At 40.1% G+C, this 25,280-nt stretch overlaps 1 protein-coding gene across 3 annotated transcripts in view; it reads right to left on the minus strand.

The window, feature by feature from the left end:
• LOC104940210 (frizzled-3) overlaps window positions 1–25,280 on the minus strand; it is a 29,230-nt gene that overhangs the window by 2,828 nt on the left and 1,122 nt on the right. For all 3 annotated transcript variants that reach the window (XM_010756749.3, XM_019262368.2, XM_027281762.1), the window contains exons 2-10: window positions 24,283–25,210; window positions 6,351–6,547; window positions 5,783–6,085; window positions 5,472–5,634; window positions 4,933–5,232; window positions 4,425–4,676; window positions 1,161–1,309; window positions 615–729; window positions 4–167 (exon numbers count right to left, since the gene is read on the minus strand). In XM_010756749.3, the coding sequence (XP_010755051.1) occupies window positions 4–167; window positions 615–729; window positions 1,161–1,309; window positions 4,425–4,676; window positions 4,933–5,232; window positions 5,472–5,634; window positions 5,783–6,085; window positions 6,351–6,547; window positions 24,283–24,654 (2,015 nt within the window). In that variant the 5' untranslated portion in view covers window positions 24,655–25,210. The remainder of the gene's footprint in view (window positions 1–3; window positions 168–614; window positions 730–1,160; window positions 1,310–4,424; window positions 4,677–4,932; window positions 5,233–5,471; window positions 5,635–5,782; window positions 6,086–6,350; window positions 6,548–24,282; window positions 25,211–25,280) is intronic.

Genomic DNA, 25,280 nt, shown 5'->3' on the forward strand with positions numbered 1-25,280 from the left:
TACCTGTCGTCACGAGTGCGCCGCAGGCTGCTGTGGTAGCTGGTCTTGCTGTGGACGCTGCTGGCCTTACTCCTGGTTGAGGTGGGGTGGCCATGGTGAGTTCTGATTGGTTCGTCGAGGTCGTCCACAACAGCTAAGTGGGTGGAGGAGGCGTGGGTAGAGGTGCCCTACAGGAGTGTGACAGGTCAGAAAGATAATGTCATAACTATTGCCATTAAATCCAGAAGCATTTAATAATAATTAGCAATTTAAACACAGTAACTGATACTACTGCTGTATGAAGCTCTGGGCCCAGCTTGGGCTTGGAGTTCTAGTATCTATTATTTAGTAAGTAACTTTCTTTCTCTATGACTGTGCCAATTATCTGTGAGTGTAGCCAATTTGGCCTGGCTAGTTAATGGACAGTAATGGAGGAAATAAACCAACACAGATCCTGGTCTACAGTCAGTCTAAAACGTGACCGTGCCAGATGGGTTCAGACAGGTTGGCTCTTAAAAACGCTAGTACAGGTACAACTAATAGAGCTACATGAACTACAGCTGCTGATACCACTCCTGTGTTCCCTGTTACTTCTACAACTAGTATTACTTTTGACACTGCTTCCTGTGTTCTACCTGAGTGGATGTTCCTCTGGACTTCCTAATGATGGGGGTGTTGGGTTCACGCAACAGAGATTGGGCAAAGTCTGGCTGCTCCTGCAGCACCTGCCGAGACTCATTCACCCCACTGCTGCAGAGAGAAGAGAGTGAGAGACGGCATGGATGAGAGGTTTAACATTTGAAAGACAAGAGGAAGGGAGAGAGGAGCAGGACGACATTCGGGATGTGGCAAGCCCAGAAATGGAAAAGGGGAGTGGTTTGAGAGAGATGAAGAGAGGAAGAAGGGCAAGCAGGAAGAAAATGGAGAGATGCAGAGTAGAGGAGAAGAGGAACAGACGGATATGAGGAGGAGAGGTTGAGAGGACACAGTGCAGAGGATACTCTTGTGTCACCATAGAAATAAATACTTCAAGCAAATGTGTGTTTCTCAGTAATCTATGAATTGTGATTCTAATTGTAATATCTGTTTTATTTTCACACAGAAAATAAAATGTCAGATCCAAAATGATCGACTGGCCTAAAAAGGGGGAGAATAAGCAGGACTAAATAAAACTTCCTTACTCTTTGTGTCTGCGTCCATGTAAGAAGTTAGCCCATTCAAAACAAGTCTTCTTGCTGCCCACCCAGAAAACTGAGGGGATGCCCACCACTAACATCATCAGATATTTAATCAGGAACACGACTTTGGCTGGATGGTTGGACTGCTCCACCTAAAAAGAACAGAAGTATTAAATATTACACAACCCACAATCATCCAATCAAGACAACAGAGAGTGTTAAAAATATAGCAAGAAAGAAAACAGACTAGAAATTAAATATGGAAGTGTACAGTTACACAGTAAAGAAGGATAATGCTTAGGATGCCACTGAAAACAGTTGCACATTAAGTTGATCTAAAGTATCCAGCAGTGACAAGTGGATTTTAGCCCAGTCAGTGAGTTTAAATGATGGAAGAGGGGAAGTAATCCTAGAAAAACCCAGCTGCTTTAGCAGCTGAACTGCAGTTGTGATTTAGAGCAACTGTTCGTTGCTCAGATGGTCTTGAACTTTGATGCAGTATACAGTATCTTCCACCAGAGGGCAGCAAGAGTTTACAGCGGTAGTGGAGATTGCGCAGTATCTTGGTGAACATAACGTAGTTTACCAAGGCAAGTATAGTGGGTTAAAAGATAGAATTCAAATCCTCATTGCCAATGTTTTGAAACACAGACTAAGAGCTGTGCTGAGCTTTGAAACATAAACAAGTCAAGGAGTACAGTATATTTCAATGTGAAGTACGCAGTAGTTCCCATGTCATGATTTTATCTTTCTAAAGTACTAAAACGAGCATACATGATTACACTGAATTCACATAGACAGTATTATGCTTTAATATTATATACCAAATGGAATAAAAAAATCTAATAAAATAAGTCATATAAAATACACACACAGTTGTGTTTTAACCGACATGGTAGTAAGTGGATAATGCCCCAATTTCCATTTTAGGAGGAGAATGTATGGCTGCAATGTTGAGAGTCAGTGTGGCAACAGGATTACAGAGAGTTACATGGACAACTACGAGTGGCCTTTTAAGATTTAGGACCCACAAAGTGTAATAGTTACAGAACTGGTGGAGTACTTAAAGAATTCATATCTGCACAAAAATAAAATAAAATTAGGATTATACACTGCTCAAAATTATTCACAAAGGACTTTAACACTCACAACATCTCCTGAGACAAGTTCTTATACTTAACTAGCAACCTAAAAGGTCACAGCCTAAAGGACCTTTAGAAAGCTTAGCCCAAAAGAATAGGTACTGAATGTGTTAATTAGCTTTAGTCTGTCTCATTCAAACTGAGATTAAATGTCTCAGATTTTGGTCCCGACATAAACCAATAAGCCCTGGGCCTTCAGTAAATTACCACCCATGCACACAGACAAAATAAAGTCACTTGAACTTGAACAATGCCCGCAGAATCTTCAATTATCCAAAAACATGCAATTGTACCCTCTTACACGCACAAACATTTGCACGCAAAACTCCCTAGGGTGAAGATCGAATAACACATGGCAATATTGAAATTCCAGAGCTACAACATGTCATAAAGAGGGTCCCTCCTCATGAGCTCACACACACACACACACAGCTTGCATGCACGCATACACTAACAAGTAACATAAGCACTTGCACCTGCCTCCACCCCCCTCTCATATAGTCTGTCAGTCACAAATTAGCTGACACTTTTCTATCATAAATAACGCTATGCTTTAATAATGAAGACAACTCCAAAACATAAAGTGAACATTGAGTGAGAAACTGATGAAAAGCTTTTGTTGACGTGTGTGTGTGTGTGCGGGACAGAAAGCAGCTCAGTGTGTGTTTGTGCCTGCGTCGACACAGATAACAGACACAGACAACACATAAAACAACACACTCCCACAACTCTTCATAACCGCTACAAAGACGTTATAGAGTATAGGCAGCAGTGCATGACTGAGCAAGCCCTGAGAGAGAGAGACAGACAGACACAGTGAGAGACAGCGAGTTGAGGGGGGAGGACTGACTGAAAGAATGAAATAAGTGTCTGAGAACCAGCAGAGAGTCAAAGACAAAGAGACAGAGAAGCAAAGAGTAATACAGAGATGGCAGCTTTGTGTAGAGCTGCATTAGCTGAGCTAATGATGCATACTGCGCTCTGCTCCCTCCCTCCACAAATACCTACTCAGTCAGCCACACACGTCCAACTGCCAGTTCTCTCTCTCACCCACACGAGCACGCATACGCACAGTCTCTGCTCATTACAGATTTATTTCCGTTTATTACAATTTGGGTCCTCTCGTGGGTTTGACCATTATTTCTGGTAATAACAACATGTTGATTGCTGAAATCAGTATCAGTAATAATGAAGCCTGATGGGACGAGAACAAGAACCAGTGAGATGATAATGAGAACACAGGTTGTAAACAAATCCACAGGTTAGTCACACTTATTTGAAAGAGGAACCTGAGGCAAACGGCAAAATTATTACCCAGACTGCCCCTTGCAGTTCACAGAACGACTATCTGCTTTAAAATGTGACCTGCATTTACTGCTCACTTCCAGTTAAACCGTTTATTTACAACCAGTTTCACTGTCTGACTGATTTTACACTGTTGACTTTGTTGTATCACACTTCCAGATCAGAATTATTTTAGTGAGTGCATTGTTATCATGTCTGATAAAATTTATGTCCAGAACTATAAAAAAAAGGCTCAAGCTCTAAACTTGGAAAAAACAATGTCATTCTTGAGTATGTGTTTACCTCTACGGAGCCCTTTCACTGAAGAACCATCACGTACCCTCATTGATCCTGGTATGTTTCCTACTCTCACACCCAAATGAACACACAAGGTATCCACAGTGGGCAACAGCTTCACCCCAGCTAACATTGGCAGTGTGGCAACACACACTATGGGAGTGAGTGTGAGATACAGGGGAGTTGTGATGCTAATACAGCTGGATATCCTGTCAAGAGTGTCTCTGTGTGTTTGTTTTCAATGTCCAGCTGAGCTGTCAGGCAGATCTTGAGCAACCATCTGGTTCCAGACAGACAGTAGAAGTATAGTTTTGATGAGCTATACATGAATATACAGTTACACTACAACTGATCATAACTTTTGAAATTTTTTATATTTTCTCTGTTAGCAGGCAGATCATCTGATTGTGTCTTTTCTGATCGTGAAGACTCGCCTTAGACCTCCACTCATCAAGCTTTCCTCCACAAAAACGTCTTCACAAATGAAAGACATCCTGACACATATTAATCTTTAACATCATACACACTTCACTCCCCACTCTACCTTGTACGGGCAGGGGATGTGATAACGCCTGCAGTTCTCATCCATCCACGTCGTCTCCCAAACGCTGCGGTAGGTGTGTTCGTACAGGTAGCACCCGATCACAGTCAACAAGGGGACCAGGTAGAGCACAGAAAACACTCCCATTCGGATCATGAACTTGACTAGTTTGGTCTGGTTCTCTTTCTCCAGAGGGATTTCCATTCGCACCCGGTTCAGAGCCACAATGCCCACTAACAGGAGAGAGATACCCACCTGAGAGAATGACAAACGGCAAGTTAGACTCAGTGACAGATGCACAAAATTAAAATAATTTTTTGATGACTGAAACACAGCCAGAAGACTGTCACTGATCTGTCTTAATTTACTAATCTGTCTGTCTCCATAACTTCAGCCAACAGTCTACTCTTGTGTCAACTCATCCACCCATTAATCTGTTCACCCATCCATCCATCTACTCATCAACTCTTTCATCCTCCCTCCTACTCATTTATCTTCTGACTGTACTCACCGCCACGTTGAGGCAGAGTGGTGCCAGAACAAACCACCTCAGGGCGTCTATGTCATACAACCCTATGAAACACACTCCACTGATCCCATCTCCTTCAATTTTGTTCAGGGCCAACAGGGTGACAGTCAGGGCCCCTGGGAGCCCCCAGGCAACAGCGTGAAAGAGGAGGGCTTTCTTCTCAATGGCCTCGCTGCCCCATTTAGGTACGGCGGCCAGGAACCAAGTGATTGTCAGTATGACCCACCACACGCTGCCGGCCATGGTGAAGAAATACAGGACCATGAAGAACAGGGTGCATACCTGTAAGGGAGAAGTCAGATGTTTAAGTAGCCATTTGAAACATTCATAAACATGATATCTCAAAATGTAGGTCTGGCTAACTGGTTTTATTTACAGTATCTAAAAATAAAATAAAACGTTGAGGAAAGTTTAGAATGGAAATGGATCAAACTTACAGTGCAGCATACATCAAACAGGCTTCTTAAAAGGCAAAAACATGACCACGAGATGTGTGATGTTATTGTGGTGAAACCTCTCACCTTGTTGTGTGAGCCCTGTGTTATGGTTGAAGCTCTGAACTGGGCAGGGCTGGCTGCATTACACGCCACCCTGTCTTCCAGCAGAAAGCCCAGAAAGAAAACCAGTGACACCATGACATAACACACAGCGTAGAAGATTATTGGCCGCTCAGGGTATCGAAACCTAATCAGAGAAAAAAAAGGGAAGATTAATAATAATAGTGAATACATTTTCCTTCCACTTTTGTTTTACAGGTGATACTTAAACACTTAAATTTATGTAGAAAGTGATCACACTCAATAAATAAATGTATAGATTCAACCATTCAAACCTGGTAACATCAATGAGAAACGTCAGGAATGTGAAGAGTGTTGCAGACAGGCAGACAATGGAAACGACTCCTATGAAGTAGCGGATGAAGGTCAGCTCCTGCTTGTTGAAAAACATCGAGGGGCATGGGGCAGAACAGTCCTTCCTGCCCATGAATGTGTAACCCAAGTCTGGGTCAACCTTGAGCTCCCTGGGGCACCAGAAACCATAGTCTCTCTGGACAGTCATAGATGACTGGTCAGTGGGGTCAGAGCCTGTCTGCAGGTCCTCTGGACGAGGGTAGGGTTCATCACAGTCTGGGAACCTGGGAAATCAGTCAGATCATTTAGTTTTATATTATAACATATTGTATACAATCGGATATTAAGACGATAGCTGCACTGAGAGATCAAAAAAGTGAGCTAGAAAAGATGGGAATGGAGCTCTATGGAGACGAGGTGATATTCGAAGAAAGTGAGAACAGTGGCAAGATGCGAAGCTGCATCACCTTCAACACGCTGTTGTGATGACAGTGTTTATATTTTCGAGTACTTTGTTATTTTTAAAATGTAATATACACAGGCACACACCTGCTACACTCCATGTCATCTGGCCAGGCTACTCCAAATATCTCCATGAGTTTGTGACACTCATCCCTGGCTCTCTGGCAGAGAGACCGACATGGCATGGACACCTGGCCGTAGACTGTGCACACCGGAGTGTACAGGGCGCACAGGAACATCCTCAGGTCAGCGCTGCACACCAGGTTCACCATAGGATGGAAAGGCTACGGAGGAGAGAAATACAAAGACAGTTTTTAATCTACGTTTGAATCTGTCACAGCTCTTTGACATGAACTGACAGCATTGTCTAGGGGAATATAGTGTAACATACAATGGTCTCAAAACTCTCTAGCAAACACCCACACCTTTAATATTACCAATGTTATATCAGTATATCAGTGGGAAGCAGCTTGACATGTTGTTATTAAATCTGTCATGCATGTGGGAAAAGGACACACACACAGTGACATAAACTGTACATACACACCGGCTCAGGAGCAAGTTAACTGCTATCAGTGGCACATATGAGCGGGCTCATATTTAACCTGAAATAGCCATCAAAGAGGATAGAGGGAGTGCCAAAGGGAGGACAAATGTATTCCACCTCCTCTGCTGCAGCCTATACTACTTGGTAGTCCATCAATATTTAGAAACTCATGAAATATGGATAGCAGCAATCATATTACCAAACATCCCTTTGAAGTAGGGGACAGCAAAGTGAGACATCCCAAGGTTGAGCCACAGCCATGTGTCAATACACTAAACAAACAAACAGCAGGCCTATCCACATAGTAAAGATTATAGATTCCGTTCCCTGTGGTGGCAGTCTGAAGGTTAAAGTGTCAGGCTTGTGACCTTCAGGCTGCTTGTTCGAATCCTCAGATTGGCTGAAAATGTGAGTGATGGAAAGGACAAAAAACTCCCTTAGAGCACCTTTAAACAACTACTGCTGACATAATCCTGAACAAATACTTAATTTTTTTATCCTATATTCTATATAAAAATTCAGACGCATCGGTCAGTTGTCAGAGGGCAGTCAAGCAAGTTAGGGGGTGGCTACTTCTGCTCATGCTGACAGGTGAATTATTCACCAGTTTGCTCCAAAAATAAAAAATAAAACAGGACTGCACAGTACAACATTTTATAACGTACTGAGATGTGTGAATGTAAACATGGATTAAAATCTGTATGAATCTCACAGTTCTCATTCTCTTTCACAGCCTTGTTTGTGAGCTTCATATGAAAAAAGAAATATGAATTAATTAAGGATCAACTGTAACTGCTTTGAACTTTAAGTTAGAATGACTTAGTTGAACTTTTCAGCCTCACATTACTCATCTATAACATATTTTACCGATGTGCTCATACATCAGCAACTGCCAGCAACAACATGTACCCTGTGTACTATTGCTGTGTGCAAAGACTTGAATCCATTCAGACATTTTTAAGTTCATTTCATCTGGTTTTCAATGCAGCTTTTTCAGAAGCAAACAGACAAATCAGAGCAGAACCATGACAGCAATGAATGGAGAATAGAGCGATGAAAGAAAACACTTCACATGCTTGCACGCAATACTGTTTATGTGTATAGAAAATATGTCTACATGTGACACACAACAGTGCACTTACATTGAATAGCTTTCAACAAAAGCTTCGGTATTTACTTATAGACTGTATGAGTGCATCTGTGCAAAAAGCCATGCATCAGTGAATGCGTGTGTTTTATGCATGTTTCTGTGTGGAGCTGGGCCTTGTGAGTATGTTTTGATCGTTCTCAATTGCTGTGTTCTAGATCTGCACATCGGAGGGATGTTCTACCAGTAAATGGGTGCAGTGGTGCATGAGCTGCGTGACATAGTTTTGAGTAGAGCCACACACACACACCACTCAGCTTCATTCAATAATTCACACATTTTACAACCCATGTTTTTTTTATCCAGTGTGCGATCACATAAATGTCACTGTATAGGGACAGAGAAAGACGGGATCCATGTGAGCTTATATTGCAGACTAAACCCTGTAGTTGAGTAGAAAAGCAATTAAATGTATTATTATGTGTATAATGACTGAGATATGTGTTATATACATAAAATACCATTTCATTTTCTACTCATCTTTCATTGAACATCCAGTTTTTATTTTGGAAAAAAGATAAGTTAGTTATTGGCTAATCTTGAAGTGCATTTCATGGGATTTCAGTTTTATTGTAGGAGAAGATATATTGCATTTCAGATGCAATCCAGCGTGCTCTGCATTTGAAACACAGCATTCTGAATACATAACTATGTATGGCTGTAAATACTGACTCACAAGCACAACCCTGAAATATATATTGAAGAAACTGTGGGGAAGCAGTACCTGCGGTACCCATGCTGTTTCCTTAACAACATTTAATGAGATGCCTTAGTAGTACAGGGCTGTGATTAAAATACTGATCAGATTCATATTTAAACATACTGATGAATGTCCTTTTAAGCTGTTTTTAGTCATGTTCTTAGCAGTAGGCTTAGCAGCAAAGCAGTTAAAGCGATATTTTAATAACAAAAATACTGACATGGCTAACTATTCTATTTTGTAACACCTTTACGGCAATGTCAACAAAAACTCACATTAGAAACTTCATTAAGGTAGACTTCATATATTTAATTGGATTAAATTAGTTGTACCTACCTGTGTAGCCACAACATGTTTATGTCAATAACAACTGTTGATAACAGTCTACCATTACATTACAGAAACTGACGTCAGGTATATGTGACATTATCTCAGTTAAATCTCTGTGTTAAACATTTCATCCTTGACTTGACAGTGTAGTGTACATGTAAAATTAGAAAAAAAACGACACTAACTTTGAAACCTGTTACCAAGTGTTTAATGCACAGGGTTTTTTCAGGTCTGAAAGTCTTCTGTTGTCCTAAATTAAAAACTTGTCTGGGCATCACTCTGAAAGAATCATCTCTGTCTCCGTCTGTCCACCTCTCTGTCTCATACTTTTGGTACGAGCCGGAGGCCACACTTAACTGAGTAGTAGTTTCTTTCTGCATGAGTGTGTCTCCCCTGTCTGCCCAGCAGAATGGAGCCTTTCTTCATGTCTCCTCATACTAACTCTGCATCGAATGTGTGTGTGACTTCCATTTTGTGTGTCCCCATTCTGCCCATTTCTCCCGTGCATGTAGGGCTACGCATCGGCATGTGTGCATATATATGTATGTATGTGTGTGTGTGTCATTGTATTCTGAGTAAGCATGTCCTAGTTATTGTGTTTTCTGGTGTGTGAGTTTGCAAAGCTTGTGTGCATGCACAAGTTCATGCATGTGTGCAGATATCTGTGCAATTATTCTGACAGTCAGGCCAATTGCCCCCCATCTCCCACCACAAAGAGAATATTGACATTAAGTGGCCTAACTGTGCCACCCACAGAGAGGAGGGGGGGCTGGTGATCAGTTTTCCATGGAGGACGGCCAGAGTGAATTGTATGGTATTTTGTAGTTAGTTATGATGGAAGAGTATGGGAAAAAAAGTAGGAAAGCACATCCTGATGATGTCCTGATGGTTTAAATTACTAAATGATGTAAAGATGTAGAAGAAGGAGACGGGAATGAGGAGATGAGGATACAAGAGAAAGAGGAAATGTAGTGCATCAGCTTCCTGCAATCTCTCTTCCTCTCTGCTTGTACATGGGCTCAGTCAGTAACACTAAATGCCATGGCTGACCAAATTAATGAGAAATATGTTATTCAAGAGAATTTCTGCACACCCTCAACCCACCATCCATGAATGAGTTAATTACCACAATTTACGACTGATAGTACAGAGAGTCTGCAACTGTGTGGGAAAAATATTGTGATCCTTAACAAGGCAAGCTGTTTGTCATGTGTCTTTAACAGTTGTATATCCTTTGACGAATAGAGGTCACACTTGAAATGATTAGTTAAGTGTTTTATATTTAAATTTTATATCCTCAAACATTAAAACATGTCCAGCTACAAATTACTGACTAAATATAAAAGGTTATAATAAACTAGGTTCTCATTGCGAAGACAATGGGAATAAAAACAGCTCTGACAGTTATTCACGTGCACAGTTAACAGTTTACACGCTAAATGTGAGCATGTTAACATGCTAAGGCTAGCATGCTAACGTAATAAATGCATATACAATAAATACATTCTAAGCATCAGCATTGTAACATTTAATAGCATTTTGGCAGCTCGTCTCTGATGACTAATTTATTCAACAAAGCTGTGGCTGCAGCAGTCCACAGCCTCTGACGGGAAACTCTGCTGAGGTTGGTCTCAAGGTAAAAATGTCTTTATGCTGTTGTGAACACTGCTACATTTAAACACAAGCCATTGTGCTGGTGCACTACACTAGACTTTTTTTTTTTTTTTTTTTTTTTTAAATGGAGCTGAACTAAACGTACATAATACAGAAAATAAATTCTGCAATTATCAAAAGGTCATCATGCAAACCGCATGCTACCAAAACACCATCCATCATGCAATGCTCTAACTTGACGTCCCCTCCCACATAGCTTTAAAATGGTATGAATGGTGGCTTGACCTCAGCCATTTGGCAACTGTATTTGTGAGAAATTTCACAAATTCATCCTTCATAAGTGCCCTCATTGCAGCTTGTGGGCTGTTGATTCAACTGCTGCATAGGGAAACATTCTGCATTAGTAACAATGTTAACATAGGTATAACAGTCTTATATTTGACATTTATTAAACATATTTAATAAAAATACTGCATTGAGGTAAAGTAACCTGGGCATTTTAATATGCTCAATAATAATGCACACCTAGAGACTGACAGTAAATGAGAGCACAACACACTTCCATTTGACATCTACTAATAGCTATCTTTCAAAATATGTGTATGCCCAAACTACAGACAGACTATAGACTATAAACAATACTGGGGGGTTAACAGGGGATTGATGGATGAAAATCTAATTCAAAATTAAGTAAAAATGATGAAAAATGATAATGAATTTGTGTGAGTGATTTGGACAGGCAATTGTGAGCATTCGGAACGAGAAGCAAGGGTGGGTTTTTTGACACAGAGGAAAATGAGAAAAAAGCCCCTGACTGGTCCACCTCTTGTTCAATAGAGGGATTAAGTTTCGTTCTCTTTACTCCCTCTCTCCAAAGAAACCCAGGGGGAGGGAGAGAGAAAGAAATAGAAGGAGAAAAAAAAAACTTCAAGTAAAAAAACTAACAAAGAAAGACAGACAGAATGAAAGAGGCATATGATTAACAGTCACGTAATGCAAGCAATTACGATTGCATTACGAGAGAGATGTCGATAACTGCTGTAAAGCTGATAGCAAGTAGTACACACAATATAAAAAAGTATGGGGAGTGTTGCCTGTGAAAACTTTTTGCACTAATGCTTTAATGGTTGAATAAAGCGTTTCCTCCTAAAGTGTCCTGCTTAATGGGTGTGTTGGGGATTAAAACAAACATCTATCGTGATAATACGACAGAGCTGCATTGCACATAAACTGCAGTCATCAGCTAAAGAAATGCTGATCACAGATGACTGCCAACAGCCGGTCACTTTTTTTCCGAAGGCCTTTCCTACAATTGATAACCCGCAGGAAATGTTTAAATTAGGTTAATCTCATGAAATAAGAGCTTCAAATGCAAATTTTTTTTAAAAAAAGAGGGGAAAAAAGTGAGTTTTTAAGCATGTTTTGAATCTTTGAGTCGTCCGTTTCACAACGGTTCTAGAAAATCCAGTTAGCCAACTCTGCAGAAACTCATGCACATTGTCAAGCGTATAAGAAGGGGGAGAAGGAGGGAGGGAGGAAAAAAGGATAAAAACTGGAGTGGAATGGAGAAAAGTTTTCCCGGTGGATTAGGGAGTCAAATGGATCGGAAGGAGTGTATAGAGTATGAGAACCTGAAACGGACACGGACACACACACACACACACACACACACACACTTCCTGAAACTGTCACCAGCTTTGTGCTATAAGTCAGATCAAGGTGACAGGCTGTTGGGTCTAAGCCTCCAAAGAAACAGCTCCTGAACTGGCAACAAAGCCTGCTTCAAATCTCTCATGTTCTGGGCCAAAGTTGTCAGTCTCTGTGAAAATATCAAATGTACACTATCTTATCTGGTGGTGATGCGCCTTTGATTTCATGGTGATTTACATTAACTTCATGCTGTTGTGTTTATGACTCATAAGGGCTCTTTAGTGTGCTTTCAACACTCCATCATAATGTAGAAAACCACTTGAATAGTAGATGAATGGATATTAAAAATAAAATGTTTTAATCAGTCTTTTAGTCTAGTAGAGTAGTAAGAAACTGGCAGCTGGTATGTTGTGCATATAAGATATTGGTATATAAGGATATGTACATTTATGTACTGGTCTAACAAGTAACCACAATCCGTTCAACCTCTGCATTAAAACATTATTTTAATGCAGTTTACCATAAATTGCACTGCTTTCTGACAGATGAAGAGGAATTTAACTTCTGGCATTTTGCTACTAAACCTTGCCCGAAGTCCATCTGGACACATCAACCTCGCATGCTCTCTTATCTGTTTTTCTTTCTCTTGTGCCATCTCTCTCCCACACACCATAACTCACTCTCAAATCAAAGGGTCGGGGCCTGCAGCATAAATGCTGTCAGACCACATCAGCTCTACCACCGTCAGCTAGCTACAGTTTAAAATCCCTGTAATATTTCCACTCCACTAGCTATTACATCTAAATCTCTACATTTCTCTCTGTGTCTTTCTGCAGAAACTAATATTCCCATTTGTTCCCGCCTCTCTGCTGCTACTCGATCCCTGTTTTTTTTTCTAATAATATAACCGCATCCTTCTTCATTGCATCCATACATTAGAGCCAATTACACCATCTCTCTCTTTCGCTACAGTGTAAGAGAAGTGCATCGTTTTGGTTCACAATCACGTAGCAATTACATGATCCCTCGCTCTCCCTCTCCTTGCACCAGCTCACATCCTATTTTCTATTTCATTCTCTAAGCGCACCATTGTTTGTTTTATTTTGCTGCTGCCTCTCTCTTCTTCACTTTTACTGGTTAGATTTAATCTCACGCAACATTTTCTACTTTCTCGCTCCATAACGCTTACATGATGAATGTGTTTCTAGATAAATTCACACCACCAGACACACACACACTCTTTTCTGGCTATGTGCCTGCCTCTTCTCTCCTCTCACAGGCTCGTGAGAGAGACAGGCGTTGGCCATGAATAGATGAACTGAACAGACCGCGATGCTCTCCTCCCTAATCTCTGAAAAGACAGTTAAGAAAGGGGCACCCTTCTCTCACACTCTCTCCCTCTTTCATTCATTTGTTCGTTTATCCGTGTCCATCCATCGTTCGGTCGAAGGACTGGACAAAGCCGTTAATGGCATTCCCCTTCACGATCACTTCCCCTCCTCCTCTCCTCCTATCTTCTTTCTCCTGTATTCATCTCTTATTTTCCTTGCCTCCCATTTACTCCTGGCAATTATGCTGACATGCACTTGTCCTCCTCCTCTACTTCTCCCTTTTCCTCTTCCAACATCAGCATTCATTGACTTCCCCTACTCTGTTATCCTGTCATTTCATGTTTGACAAAACTATTCAGCAACACTATCAGCATATTCAGTCCCTCCTCTGTTTTTTCTCTCCATTGTCCTCATCCCTTGGTTTCCTTTTTATCACCCAACTACTATCTTATCTGATGACATTCCAACATTTTCAATTTTATATATAATTTTTCTGCAGAGAAATCTTAGTACACCCTATCAACAAGCATTTTTTTTGTTGTTATTACATTATTTTTTACATCCCAAAACTGCTTATCTTGACTCTCGAATCTTGCCAACAACTAGGCCTAAATCTCATCTTTACTGATATAAATTCAGGTATGATCCAATGTATCCACTGATTCTAGGGGGGGTATTTTTAGCTTGGTTCCAGGTTCTTGGAACCTGCATCCACATTTCAGATTTGTTCAACGATTCAAATAAATCCAGTGGGGATGGCTGTTTTCCCAGGTTAGGGCTACAATTGACCAATCAGAGCTTAGTAAGCAGGATCGGGTAGGAGGAATGGGAATGCCTTCCTATATAATTGGCTACAGTAGCTACATCCATATAAAATAGCAACAGAAAAATAGCAAGGAGCATGGATGAGATCAATACTCTTATTGGTGACTTACAAAAATACTAATTAATTTATTAATGTTAAAACTGACAAACTGCTCCTAGCAACCACTAGCACAGCATCCATGTAAACTAAAACTAAACCATTGGTGGGTGAGTTATTATTATTACATGTCAATTCCTACTGACAAACAAAACACCGTCCCTTTCCCAACAAGAAATCAAAGATGAAGAACAAGAACAAAAGTCAGAGAAAATGGAAACTCAATCTGAAGCTGATGCTAGGTAGATAGATAATCATCTATGATGCAGTTTGAAATTTGTTTAAATCATATCGTCAGTTATTCATGTCTGCCACTGCCAGACAACAATGAACAAAGTGGGTTGACTTTTCCAGTCTGCTGTACATCTCCACTTCACACTTATATTAACAACAATAAAGGTCTGTCTTTTCTTTGGTGTGAGTGGAGAGACATATTATTCTACTACACCACATTTCTCCATGATTACATAGTATTGACTGTAAATATCACAGATTCTGCTGACTTTCCATTACTCTTCTTATCTTGAGAGACAAATAGCACTTGAGAGCAATGATTTAGCTACAAGTATGAATCTCCTATTTCCTCTCTGCCCTTTTATTATCAGTCCTTTCCCCCTCCTCCTTTACTTGGTTTAAGTCCAGAACATGCACTCATCGTGCAATTTCCCTCCCCTCCCCTGCCTGTCCGTCTCCCTCCATTCCTCCTTTTCCTTCTCTGCCTATTTAACTACCATGGCAACAGGTGATGTAGCTCTCACGGGGATGTCTCATTGAAAATAACAGGGCACAGCACATGCATGTGCACACACACACACACACACACACACACACACACACACACACACACACACACACACACACACACACACACACACAGTAGTAGGGGTCCTTTAATGGGCGAAACCATCCAAAAGGTACAGCAAACAAGCTTGCACATGGAGGGACACAGGAAAGTGTGAAAGTGAGAGTAAAAGAAAGTGAGAGGCATGGGAAAAGGGTCAAATTAAGTGATAGAGATGTAGATGGGAAGCCAAGAGTCTGACAATGGCGCTGAATCAGATAGCACCCACACATGTCCTAACACCATCCAAACCGCCTGTGCATAACCATCTGCTTACCACTTACATATACACTCTGTTACAGATTTAAAAAAAACCTGACTGTTTCCAGCAGCTTAAAATGGATGCATACAGAAACACATTTGAAAGTATAAAATATATAATTTTATTGATACATTGTCAACACAAGCCTAAGGTTATTCGTTTTAAAATCATAACATTATAATTAACTACCATCTCCTCCTGGTCATCTATGCTATTAATATGTATTAATATTATGTGGTGTATAGTGTATCTCCTGTGTCTGTAACATCAAACTCAACACTCAAAATGGATTGCATTCTGCTTCTTTGCCCGGTTTATTCAGCCTGTATTACAATATGGTGATAATAATAAAAGGTGTAGCTATGTTGATCACAATGGAATCTACAGTGTAGATTTGAGGTAAAATGTGCATAATGTGACAGCACCTCCTGTCCATCAGGCACCTTCAACTCATTCAAAATTCAGCCGCAGGAGTTCTGACCAAAACCAAGACCTAAAGGACAGCCCACATCACCCCGGTTCTTAAATCCCTACACTGGTTACTGGTTAAGCCTCAGAATTGATTTTCAAGTCTTATTACTTATTTATAAATCCTTACATGGAGTTGGCCCTAAATATATGTCTGAAATACTTGAGCAATATAACCATGCGAGATCCCTGAGATCACTGGGGAGTGGACTGCTGGTGGTGCCCAGGGCAAAATCTAAACAGGGAGAAGCAGCTTGTAATTATGCAGCACGGCTCTGGAACCAACTGCCTGACTGTCTTAGGAATGCCCATCCACTGCGTTTTCAAACCTTTTCACCAAAATATTTTTTAAAACACAAGATATTTTTATTATTATTATTATAGTATAGTGGTATTTTACTCTTATCTTATTTTTAATCTCTTATCTAACTTTTATATAGATTTAACTTTAACTGTATTGTTTTAGCTTTGAATGGTTGGTGTATGAACCGTGCTCTGTAAATAAAACTGCCTGTCCTTGCCTAAATCACTAATAGATTTGGGAAGTTGAAGAGGAGAGTGACTTGAACTAATTGGTCGAATCACAGAGTGACTGGGGTTCTGGGAATGGGCCAGTGTTGGGAGGAGTAAAGAGGAAATAGATGCACATAAGCAGAGGTGCACCATATGCAGTAGAGCAACTCACCGCCTGGTAACTAGTGAACATATTCCTCCATTTTATCATACCATGGAGAAATTACTAGACCTCCACATGAAGCAGAATACGTACACACCATGCATGGTTAGTTATTGTCCAAAACCAAGATTATTTTTATGTACATTATGTTTGAATGTTTGAGGATGCAGCCTGAGTGAGTGTGCATTTTTATGTGAGCTATTTTGGGAGAGTTGAGAAGTGCACAATTATTATCACTAGAGCTCTTAATGCCAGCACTGGTCCTAACCTTTAGTATGCTGAAAATGTTAGAGCTGCTTTGTGTTGAGTGGTTTTGCATAAGAAGGGGATCAATGATTGGTTGGGCTCAACAGTGAGGGTTAAACATTTTTCACCAGACATGCACACACATGCGCACACACAATTCCCAGCCTGGGTCATGGGTTCAGATTAAAACCATAAGACATGGATAACCTATATGCGTTGTATCAAAGCTGAACACTGCAGGGCTTGCTGTTAGGCACATTCTTTCTTCGGCACTAACTGTAGAACTCCATATTACTACACATAAGTGTGGCATACAATGTATTACACTTCAGATGAGCTGTTTGGAGTCCGGAGTGTGGCCGGACAGCCAGAAAGAAAACACAACGCAGCATGTCAACAACACACAATCTTTTCAGTGTATTTGATAGGTAGAGCTGAGAGAGGATGACATGCATCAAATCCACGCCGCTGTGATAAGGACTCAGCTGGTTGAGATTAAGACGCTCTACCAGGTGAAATAGGCGCTTAAGCACACACCATCTTTGAGGTGGATCTGTTTTATATAGCTAAAATACATTCTTCTGCTGACTCTGTCCACAGCAGTGCATAGCTCTGCTTCTGTTTCATATTTTCATGGAAATATGTGATACTATATTTACAGTGAACTACAGAGCAGTATTTGAGCAATGGAAAATCTCTCCAATCTTTCCTCAAATCTCTCTTTATTTGGCATTGTGGGCTTGGATAAGCAGCGGTGGCAGCTCTGCTGATGGGAACAGTCTGCCAAAAAAACAGCACTAGGCAGTGCCTTTGTTCTGTGCATAAATAAATGATTGCTTCATTTAGGCTTGCAGCTTCAATGGACTCTGTAGGAATAAGTAGGATAATCAAGAGTTCAACTGAAATAAACAGGAACTTTAAAACTGAATGAGGACCTGTCTGTCTTTACCAGAGTGAATAGGGTAATCAGCCTCTTCAGATTCACCCAACACCATGAACATACCCACACACACACACAACCAAGAACACACCTCTATAAAAGCTAATTCTCTCTTTCGTATTCACACACACAAAAAGAAAAAAACACAACAGACCACACTTGAGCACAACAAGCCTCGAACTCTCCAGATTTGGCACACACACACTCTCTCTGTTGTGGGGACCTGGTGGCCCCAGGGTGGCCCTTTTTAAACAGAGCAGTCTTATTTTGAAGGACAGGACCCCATAGTGGGAGAAACACAAACACCGGAGACAGTAGGGTCTAAAGACTTTACACAACCTGTCACTCTGTCAGTATTTCCTTCTGCTAAGTCTCTGACATTCTCTTTCTGTTTAACTGCCCCAAACATTTTCTTATTTTAACACTGTCCCTTCCCCCCTCCTCTTCTTTTTGTGACTCTCACAGATTAATCTATCTACCTCTGCAACACAAATATCACAAAATCCTCAGTTTTTAACCACAGTTCTATCATTAAATCATTCTTTCAGTGATTATGTATGTAACATATATGATGTACATATACAACAGTAGTAAATATACAATAATAAAGAAAATGTACTATTAGTAAGATACTTACTAATAGTAAAATTTACTCTAGTCTACTCCCTTCAGTGTGTGTGGGGTACACAACAGTCTCACCACAGTGTTAATTATTACTGAAATGGACTAATTACTAACAAATACTTGGGGCACACAACAGGACACATGTGCCTAAGACCAAAAATATAATAATAAAGAAAAATATAATATAAGAGAAGTGTTTGTTTCCTAGCCATGGATTTTGTGCTTAAAGAATAAAGGAAGAAAAAATAATTACACGTAATTTTGTGTCCTTGTTAATTAAAACTGACACTTGATTTTGTAGTGGGCATGTAAATGTAGTGACTGACAGCTCTAGGTCCCTTCATTCAGAGCCTGGGCTGCTGTCTATTTGCTTTACAAACAGTGCGTTCTATTGTGGCCCAAATGAACCTTTCTCTGACTGGCTGTTAGTCCAGGAGCTCTCTAATCTCTTTCTCTCCAGGATCCAAATGACAAAGATTGTGCTGGTATTGTCCTGACAGACTCAATGAGGTATAATGTCAGCACAGAATACAGTTGTGCTGTCTTGTTTTTCTATAAAGTCTTCTGAGGGAAGGGGAAAAATAAAAATTAAATTAAATGATTCTAGTTATTAGAATGTGATAAAATGTTATATGTTAATATAATGCAAAATAACAGGCCATTTCCTCAGCAGACATTTTGTCTTTACAAGTAGGAAAAAGCACAGGTGTTACTAATGACATTAGTGATGGCTCTATTCTATTTTATTTTATTCTATTCTATTCTATTCAAGTGCCCCAAATAAGCCAGTGTGACAGTGAGCCAACATGCACAATACCAGGACCTTGAAACTGAAGCAGCTAAATGGAATTCAGCCATCATTGATTTTAGTATTTACACCTGCGGTTTTCCTGCTGTGACATGTCAAAATGTCTTCCATGAAAAAGGCCTATACCATCACAACTTCTAGCCTAAACAAATGATCACAGAGTTCAATCAGCTCTCTGACAGATAAAAAATAATAAAAAAAGAAACTCCAGAGCAGCTGAAGTGATTTTGGATTTTGTCAGAGATGTGGAACAAGATGTGGAAGAATGGGGATGCTTATATATGGAAAGAAATAACAACAAGAAAATAAATTTGGAAGAATGTAGAACCAAGTTTCAGACTGCGTTGTTATTTTTTCTATATTGTTTGAATAACTGAATAACATTGAAGTAACCTCACTGCTTTAAAAGAAATAGGCTAACTTTATAACACAATAATTAATGGCAGACAATGCCCTCTGTCTCACCTACATTATGCCAAAATAAAACTACAGCGCAGAAAGCCAGATATCTACAGTACTCATTACCTCAAGGGAAACTCCCTGGCCAAGCAGACATCTGGGCTCCAGAGACCTCAGGCACGGCAACTCTTGCATTTATTTATTTATATATTTAAGAGAAAAACAAAAATGGGCTTGAGATGTTCTGTTTTTATAACTGTCTTGCATTTTGTTTGAAGGCACAGTGCGCCCATAAAAACAGTGTTATAGAGCACATTAAAGCTCAAGTGTCTTTCTTCGGAAGCATTCTTACAAAGAATTAGGCTACAGGTCATTCTAATGTAAACTCTGAACATGTAATTTTATGGGGGAAAATAATCTTTTAAAAAGAACTTCTCATTAGGTTCAAGAAATGTGATAGTTATTGTCTCTTAGTGCAGACACACAATCTCAATGATGTCATCTGTCTAAATCCCTGTGTCTAACATGCCTAAACCTCAAACAATGTCACGACCTACAGCACATCCTCTGGGAACCATAACATGCTGTGGCAGATGGGCAGCACAGGCCATATTCCTAAATGACATGCAGACACAAAGTCACGAACATAAACCCAAAGAAATCATTTCACTCGTCACACTATCTCCCATTCTAAATTCATCCCCCTTCATTTTTCCACATTGCCCTCTTATGTTTCAGTCTCTCTCACCCTTTTTCCTCAGGTTTAATTGACTATTGTGGCAGATGGGGTGGCGGTTGGTCTGTGGGAATCAATGTCTTCATTGTGGGGCTGAGAGAGAGATTAGCAGCTAGTTAGCACTAGTGAGAGATGACAGCTGGCACCGTTAACCTCCCCTGTCACTCATACACACAGGAAGTACTAATGTACACTTACAGCCCTTAGCAGGTTCAGCAATTATGCACAAGAAAAATACTGCTCTGTACTTTAAGCTTGTCATTCAAACACTGAATAAGTGTGGCCAAGTATGTTAATCATGCACATACACTCAGGGATAATCCATTTTTGGCTTAGCCTGACAACTAAAGTAAAAAAAAAAAAAGGAGAAGAAAATGCTATATTTACAATGTCAGTTGAAATGGAGGACTCGCCGAAGGGAAAACACCACATTAGCCCAAATAGACAGGGGTTTTAAATGCTTTTAAATCCAGAGCTCAAATATGTCTGCACATGTGACACGAAGACAACCCATAACAAGACTAAAAGTACCATGAAAGCTCACTATCTACTTTGCAAGAAAGACAAGACAGGAAAGCTTTGCCACTGAGGCAGAGCAAACATTCATCATGTGATATGACCCAAAAAGTGACTACGACAGCTGCTGACAATGGCTCCAGTTTCGTTAAGGCATTTGAAAAACGTCACACTGATTTGCCAGCAGTTGTTTGTATTACATTTTGTTACAAGTAAAATCCACCAAAACACACACACAAAATTATGTTTCTGAATCACTCATCGTCTCAGTTATCAAAAGTCTTTTGTATTTTACCAAAAGCCATCATCTATTGTAAGGCATATTTAAAACAAAAACTAGCTCCTTCAGGCTGATCTTTATTTTTCTTTTTTAATTAAAAAAAAAAGAAAAAAGTTAGCCTAACTTATAATGTTATGCTACCAAAACAGACAGCAGTTGAGTTGGACATACCAAAACAAATGTCTTTCTCTTCACAGCAGTTTGTATTTCACCAAACCTCAATAACTCCTGAGAGAGTTCAAAAACTCATAAGGTTGAATTTGTTGACAAAGAACATCCAGATGTTAGCCCAGCTGAGCTGCTGTACAGCTGCCCTCAACTACAGCTGCTATTTGTGAGGATTCAACGGATATTATTGTACAACTACAAAAGGCACAATAATTCAGGCCAGCGGAGGTTTTCCTAGAAATGAAAAACATGGCTGCGAGAAATTCCCATTCTGTGTTACTCAAAATCATTTTAATCACACATTTCCTATTGATTGGGTTTTAGTACAACGCGCCAACTCATTTCCTAATTGTAATACCTTTTCATATAATAAATGGGGAATCAGTTTTAACAGGGATTTTATACTAGAGTATGACAATACTATAATAACTTGTTGTCTCTTCCTTGGAAAAAATGTTTTAACACTAATATTTAAAGCAGATTCACTTGGACATTCTCATACCTGCACATAAACCCATGCACATTCATGTGTAGCTCTGTCAACATGCAAACAAGTTGGTATTATGTAGCCACTGTCCCATGAGAGATATTATTAAATTTCCTCCGGGGTTCCCACCAGGACTGCCATGCCTGGTCAAGGCCAAGCAGACCAGAGCAGGAAAACTAACAGGGCTCATGTTGCTACTCAACATCTTCAGAAAGATGTCTCTTCCATGACTGGAGGGACTAAGGGTGTCAGTTACTTGGCTCCTTCATCTGGGTCAAATCAAGTTCAACAACAGACGTTTCTTACAATCCCTGACACAGCGAGTTTTGACATGACACTGGGGAATTGACTTGATTTGAATATTTGCATGGTCTCTTAATGTGCTAAGAGAATCCCATGTCTCAGTGAGTGCTATCATCCACCCAAGACACACTGAGCAAATCCAAAATGCATGGCTGTCATTCTGAAATAAAGCTGTTTTTCTTAATTCCTGGATTTTCCGAAGGAGAAAAAAAGGATTGTCTGACAGCAGTGACTGCGACTGCCTCCTACACTGTGCATTTTGACATGAGAAGATGTTACAAATCCCCTTTCTTTGCTAAAATATTCAGCTCCACGGATAATTTTGGCTTGATCTTTTGGCTGACGTTCTTCTGGTTTTGACAAGGGAAAGCATTAACTCATAGTTAACTAAAAATAAAAATCCCCCAAGATTACACATACAATGTTCACAGCCAACTGTGGCCTTGTCCAAATTCATCTGCTTTTCAACAGGGGTAATTTAATACGCCAACTATGAACAGCTAGAGGCAAATTTAATTTAACTGACTGCATTTGTTCCCTTTCCTGTTGTTCAGAGTATAAACCACAGCCAAAACATGGGTAAAACTAAGACAATCAGCATGTGTAGTGCGACTGAAGCCTGCAGACATTCGGATGAAGACACAAAACATGACAATCTAAGCATCTTCAGATTAAAACCACTCAATCTTACTTAAACCACTTAAACAAGCTTGCCTATGAAGATTTCAGCTTTGTGTTTATTGTTTGTTTGAAATATATTACCTTCTTTAACAGTTAGGAAATTACTAGGTAGCACTAGAGTAGTTTAGTACTGTACAACTAACACACCCAAACATGTCCAAACCCTGGATACAGTGCCATGTGTAGCCTTTTATACTAACGAATACTTGCTGCAAACAGGTAATTATGGTCTAGTTATTGAGCAACACCTTGCTCTGTGCTCGTTCTTCGTCTCTGGGGAGTAACAAAGGAAGAGAAAAGAGAGGTAACATGATATAGATGCAAACTGTATGTCTAGTATTGCACTTAGACAGTGTGTAACACAGCACCACAACCCCTTCTTGCTTAAAACCATTAAAACCAATGCCCTCACACTACATCTTTTTTTTCTGGAAGTATCAGTCACTAAATCACCTAATTGCTTTCCGTTGTAAATTTTCTCACATTGCTGCTGCTCAGATAGCACCATATGTCTGCCAGCTACTGTTCGCACTCCAAAAAAAAAGGGAGTCAATTTACATTCATCTACATGGAACAGTAACATGTAGTGAGAAGATGGAGCTGTAACATGAAGAGCGTAGCTTGACACCCTTTCTCAACTGTGTCACCGCTCCTGTTTAACTCTTTGATATTCCATGCCTGTGTGAAGGCCACTTCACTCCCAAGCGTGGCTCCATGTATCCAATTTGTTCTACTATAGCCTACAGACTATGTGTTTTGGGGTGATATTTTGAAAAAGCAGCAGGTTTCGCTTTCAGTGTAAAACAAAGCCTTTCCATTGTTTCTGTGCAAACAACCTCTGTGCACTCTGAGGATAAAAAGCTATGAGTGAGCTGATTGCTGATAGCTTATATAGTGGAGAAGAAGATGCAAGATGCAAACAATCTCACTGAACAATAAACTGACTTTAATTATTAACACATATCTCTAACTTCAACACTGCCTTAATTAGGTACATAAAAGCACACATTTGCCTGAGTTGAATTAAATAAGGCTATACTAAAAATCTCTCCTGATGTCCTTAGCATATGTGTGGCACTACTATGTGAAACTCTGCAGACTGTTGCTTTGTAGTTGTTTACAATTTCTACACCTTGTCACCAAGACCTGTGCATGTGCTATAAGCAGTGACGTTATGTTTTTTTTTTTTTAATTTGAAACTCACCACAATGCCTTACAATGTGTTTTTTGTTTTTTTGTTTTTTTACAAACAATATGTAATTTCACCTCCATCTCATTCACGCCAGCAGATACAAACAGAGACAAAGCACACACCACCTGCATGACACACACAAACAACCTACCTCCATGGCCAGGGCAGCCGTTTGCTGGTCGTAGTGATTCAGTAGATTGGGCATAAAAGTGGTGTTGTAAGGCAGATCCTGGCACATTCTCAGTCTGATGGGCTCACAGCTAAACTCGCTGTGGCTCTCTATAGACTCCATATGAATGGACAGAGCAGGTGTAACCAGGGAGAAAAGGAGTAGGAAGATGAGGGGGAAAGGAAAACAGACAGGAACTTGTCTGCAGTAGTCTGTTGCAGGTTTTGAAAAACAGTCTTTAATACATCTTCTTCCAGCTGGTCCTTTCATCTTAATGTTAGACATTTCTCCACAGTGGCTCAGACTGATGACTTTATCATCAACCAGACAACCACTAGATAGCCCTGAAGACATACAGGAAATGTTTTTAAAGCTTAGAAATGATTGAGTCCATTTTTTGTGTCAGTAGTGGAGATAAAAGGAAGAAATCCACAAGGCGAGCACACTCTGTATGCACCCTGAACTGCACATGTGGTGGGGCTTCAATTCATCTGTAGGCCATGAATGGAGTTGCTCTCGGGGTCAGTCTTCATATTCACCAGCCATTGCAGTATTTGCCTCTCTCATCTGAAATGCTTTCCATTAAAAAAAAGAAATTATACGGTTTCTCTCCATCTCCAGATTGTGTCCTAGTCAAGGACAGATTCCCCTTGTTCCATCCTCAGCATGTCCCTGGGATAATAGCTCCACTATCAGCCGTCTTCTCCTCTGGGCTGCTGTACCCCTCTTTCTTCCACCTTTTTTTTTGTCTCCTCTCACTCCATTTACAGTATTGTTTCAGAGAAACATCCAAAGACGAGCCCACGATATGTCATTTTCCTTCAAAGGATTTAACAGGTTGCTGTGCAAGATGCAAAATCCTGACTCTCGTGTTGAATTGCCATGTTGGAGTGGATCCATAAAGCAGGTCCTGCAGGTTTAAAAACACAAAGAAAGAGAGGCCTGATGGTCAAACAAGCAGAGTGGGCTTTCTTAGAATA

This window comes from Larimichthys crocea, chromosome VIII (assembly GCF_000972845.2).
Source record: "Larimichthys crocea isolate SSNF chromosome VIII, L_crocea_2.0, whole genome shotgun sequence".
In the NCBI taxonomy this organism is placed as follows: Eukaryota; Metazoa; Chordata; class Actinopteri; family Sciaenidae; genus Larimichthys; species Larimichthys crocea.